This window comes from Penaeus monodon, chromosome 27 (assembly GCF_015228065.2).
Source record: "Penaeus monodon isolate SGIC_2016 chromosome 27, NSTDA_Pmon_1, whole genome shotgun sequence".
In the NCBI taxonomy this organism is placed as follows: Eukaryota; Metazoa; Arthropoda; class Malacostraca; order Decapoda; family Penaeidae; genus Penaeus; species Penaeus monodon.
The window spans coordinates 39,904,722-39,904,951 of NC_051412.1; the positions used below are offsets into that span (position 1 = coordinate 39,904,722).

At 37.4% G+C, this 230-nt stretch overlaps 1 protein-coding gene across 1 annotated transcript in view; it reads right to left on the reverse strand.

Moving 5' to 3' along the window:
* Positions 1-230, reverse strand: part of LOC119590860 (tRNA (adenine(58)-N(1))-methyltransferase non-catalytic subunit TRM6-like) — a gene marked incomplete in the record, with an annotated part of 11,075 nt that overhangs the window by 8,711 nt on the left and 2,134 nt on the right. Inside the window, 1 exon segment of the mRNA XM_037939619.1 lies at positions 63-170. Within this exon segment, the coding sequence (XP_037795547.1) occupies positions 63-154 (92 nt within the window).

The window sequence follows — 230 nt, forward strand, 5'->3', positions numbered from 1 at the left end:
TGAAAACAGATGAAGACCCTAACGTAAGGCTCAAGCAAAGAGAAACCAGAAAAAACACTGACCTTCCCTGTAAAACACGACATGTCTTCATATAAGGTCCTTTCTGCACCACAACCACAGCTCCTTCATATATGTTTTTTCTTCTGTCTGCCATGGTGAGTTGCTAAATGCTGTAAGAGATACAAAATGATCATAAATACCATTAATTCTAAATGATCTTTCTGTATGAG